Source organism: Eurypyga helias, unplaced genomic scaffold, assembly GCF_000690775.1.
Source record: "Eurypyga helias isolate BGI_N326 unplaced genomic scaffold, ASM69077v1 scaffold45909, whole genome shotgun sequence".
In the NCBI taxonomy this organism is placed as follows: Eukaryota; Metazoa; Chordata; class Aves; order Eurypygiformes; family Eurypygidae; genus Eurypyga; species Eurypyga helias.
The window spans coordinates 4,403-8,087 of NW_010270935.1; the positions used below are offsets into that span (position 1 = coordinate 4,403).

The 3,685-nt window shown below is 51.0% G+C and overlaps 1 protein-coding gene across 1 annotated transcript; it reads right to left on the minus strand.

The window, feature by feature from the left end:
* Nucleotides 1–2,191: 2,191 nt before the first annotated feature.
* On the minus strand, nucleotides 2,192–3,632 carry S1PR1 (sphingosine-1-phosphate receptor 1). The gene has a single exon (XM_010158636.1). It carries the CDS (start codon nucleotides 3,630–3,632, stop codon nucleotides 2,493–2,495), a length of 1,140 nt encoding a protein of 379 aa, XP_010156938.1. The 3' UTR covers nucleotides 2,192–2,492.
* Between the last annotated feature and the right edge of the window lie 53 nt (nucleotides 3,633–3,685).

Here is a 3,685-nt window from a genome sequence, read left to right on the forward strand (position 1 = left end):
ATGCTCCTGGTGCCCCGCATCGCCGGCCAAAGCAGCACTCTCCCTCACGACTGTCAGCACCCCTGCCGAAACGAAGGCCTGAGCCAAGAGGGACTTTATCTTGTGCGCAAATACAGATTTGACATTTTTTCCAGCCCCGCTCAGGTCAGTCATTAAAAGCCTAGGAAGTGAGCACACATGAAATCATTCCTTCCGCACAGGCAGACAGATGGAGAGAAATTCCAGCCTGTTTCCACTCTTTTGTCTTCAGGGCATTTTTGGAATTTCCTTCAGGAAGTGAGGTGGTGACCCAGAGCCTTCCTCGGCGAGTAGGCTCTCGATTCCCACAGTAAACCCTGCACGGCGATGACACACAGCACGAGAAGGTGAGGTTTATCTTCACACTCCAACTGCATCCTGTATGAGCTCCATGGAACTTAAAAGTAATGCCAAGAGGGAACGGCCGCAAGAGAGGAAACAGTGGCCAAGCCTTTGGAAGAAGAAACGCAGTACCTATCCAGCTCCACAGCCACAGGCTTTGCCGGGGGACCCACCAGAGCTGCAGTGGTTACGAACCGGCGGCCACCGTTCTGCGTTCCGTGAACTTCCTTCATCTTTGAATCAGCTAGAATTACGCGTACGGATTATGCTGTGATAGAAGTGAGTTATTTCACTTGTGGGACTCCAGGCGGTGAGGACCGGCAGGCGTCTGTTTGTTCTTCCGTCTGGCCTTCTTTGGCTGCCGGAGAAAAACTGCTACTGTAAAGATTCCTTAAATGGCATTTCACCAACACAGCACGTGCTGATGAGAAATTATATTCTAGCATTCCTCTGTATTTCACACGATCCTGCACGTGGCATTCCGCATCTTACGTCCCCGCAGGACTGCCGTAATCCCCACACGTACTGAAATCAAGGAGTCCTCTCACTGCCGAGAACCCATGCCCGGCACGAAGCCGCCCCCAACAGTACAAGACTACTAGTAATCCCGTAACAGATTCTTTACAAAAATCAGTTTATTAATGTTTAGAAGTCAATAAAGCTATGTGCAAATTGAACAGTAAAAGTCAGAAACCTTTTAAATACTATTTTTTAAACCAGAAAACAACACATCAGTTTAATTGCACTGGAACTTTTACTACAAGGCAATATATTTGCTTTACAAAATACCACTTCTAGGAATTGCCAATAACCGTGAATGAGTGGGCTGCTCTCAGCTGCCCCACATACACCACTTTTGTTACAGTAACTCTCTAGGTGCACCAAGACCCCTGCATCTGACCGACTTATGTACATTGTGCACACTCAACCCCATTAGCACAGGTTAGAAAAACAGAGGAGTAGAGCTGGTGCTGTAAAACAAATACATTCAGTTTAACGACAGGTACTTCTTCCACGAGCTGATATGATACAGACGTCTTGGCTGGAATTACGGAGATTAATGAGATGTGCCAACACGTGTTGCAGTTTGTTACGGAAGTGCACTTATCTATAGCCATTTCACCTCAGCGTTCCTTTCGTTTGTCTGAAACTCAGGGTATTATTTTCCATTTCCTGACTGATCTCTGCTGTTGGGAAGACTGTGAACCTGACACTGAAATGCCCCTTCAGTTTTTCACTGTTCTTCAGCAAAACCCCTGGGGCTGTCACCCTACGCCACTACATCTACCATCAGTCTTCAAGAGAAAGGACCTTTAGTTCTACCTTGCGTGCGTGGCGATAACGGTCTGCTTAACGCTACAGAACAAGGCAGTCAGCGCGTGGGGCCGAACGCTGCCCTGCGCTGCTCCGTCCAACCGACGCAGTCAACAGAATGGTTCGGGTGAAGGCAACCGCCGAGTCTGGCTCGTGGGCTTCCAATGTGATGCGGACCGCCAGCAAGAACTGACAGCTCTGACCTTGCTAAACAAACCCCACCAGCTCTGGACTCTGCACACGGAACCCTGCGCCCCCACTAAGAACTCCGGGAAGCGACGCCAAGTTATGGCTGTACACGGTCTTGGTTACATCTGTGTGATCTCTCCTTGTTATGTGCTAAACAAATGCTTCTGACCAGCTACACCAGAGCCACCCCTAAACGCGGCACAGAAAGATCTTTGTGTCAGTGGTTTGCTGCAAGTAAAGGAGAAATAACTTCACATTCTTCTCACAGCGGGAAAAAAAAAAAAGATTCATCCTCCCTCTCCCTCCTCCCCCTCTCTCTTTCTCTCACACACACCAGGCGTCGTTTCACCCAGGCATCAGTCTTTCAGAGTTGCTAAGGAGATTGCAGGAGATGAATGCGCCTGACAATCCTGAGCTGCCTCGGTGCAAAGACAAAACATGCTCCAGGGAAAAAGGCTTTCAGGCCAGAACAGTCTGTCCCATTTCTTGAGCTCCAGCCTCGCAAATGCACCGCTTGCCCCGTCAGAACTAATGCTACTTGCTCGCTTGGCCCAGCGCTGCCGCGAGCAGCGGGCGTCTCAGCTCCCCAGGTGCAGAGGAAGGCTCGCACGTACCCCCCACAGTTACTCCTAAGAAGATGAGGTAACATTGCCCGAAGACATGATGGTTTCCGGATGGTCGCCTTCCTCCTTCTGCGGGTGGGAGGAGTTGTCGGACTTACTCCGGCTGAACTCCATCCCTCCAATGATCGGCCTCTTGAATTTGGTCCTAGAATCTGCTGGGGGACATCTGCAGCAGCACAAGATCTTGATGAAAGCCCTCCGCATCTCTTTGTTGGTCAGGGTGTAGATGATAGGGTTCGTGGCTGAATTGAGCACGGCCAGTACTAAGAAATACTCTGCTTTGTAGAGGATCGGGCAGGCCTTCACCTTGCAGCCCACATCCAGCAAAAGCAGGATGAACAAGGGAGCCCAGCAGGCGATGAAGGCACTCAGGACTATGATCACTGTCTTGAGCAAGGCCAGCGACTTTTCCGAGCTCCTGGTAGCTTTGGTAATGTTTTTCCGAAATGTCAGCCTGCGGCTCCTAGTCCTCACCATGGAGTAGATCCTGCAGTAGAGGACGACGATGGAGAGCAGGAGGCCAGTGAAGACAGTGGTGCAAAAGAGAATATAGTGCTTGTGGTAGAGGGGCAGCACGGTGGAGCAGTTGGACAGGAGGCTGATGCAGTTCCAGCCCATGATCGGGAGGCCCCCCAGGATCACGGAGATGACCCAGCAAGCACTGATCAGCAAGAAGGAGCGGAAGCTGTTGCTGCCATTGTGGAGTTTCATCTTCAACATGGTGATGTATCTCTCGATGGCAATGGCCAACAGGCTGAACACGGAAGCTGACAAGGCAACGAACATGCTGCCCTCCCTCACAAACCACTGGGAGGGCGTGAGGCTGTAGGTCTTGTGTCCGGACAACAGGAGATTGGCAGTGTAAGCCACACCGGCCAGCAAGTCCGAGAGCGCCAAGTTCCCAATGAAATAGTACATGGGCCTGTGAAACTTCTTGGTTTTCCAGATGGTGAGCAAGACAAAAATGTTCTCCAAGATTATAAAGCAGCAAATGATGATAAAAACCACCGATGTCACTTTTATTCCACTGTCCGCATTCTCATTTAGCTTCCCCGTGTAATTATAATGCTCTTTGATGACATAGTTGACGTCAGTGTTGGCGAGGCTGCCGACGACCTTCAGCGGGGCGGTGGTGCCGGAGCTCATGGTGCCCGGCTGGGCGCCGCTCCCCCGCGGCCACCAGACACGGACGCCGAGCG

Bases quoted from the DNA above. Each gene is read 5' to 3' on its own strand.
- S1PR1 (XM_010158636.1), bottom strand. From the start codon at position 3,632: ATGAGCTCCGGCACCACCGCCCCGCTGAAGGTCGTCGGCAGCCTCGCC.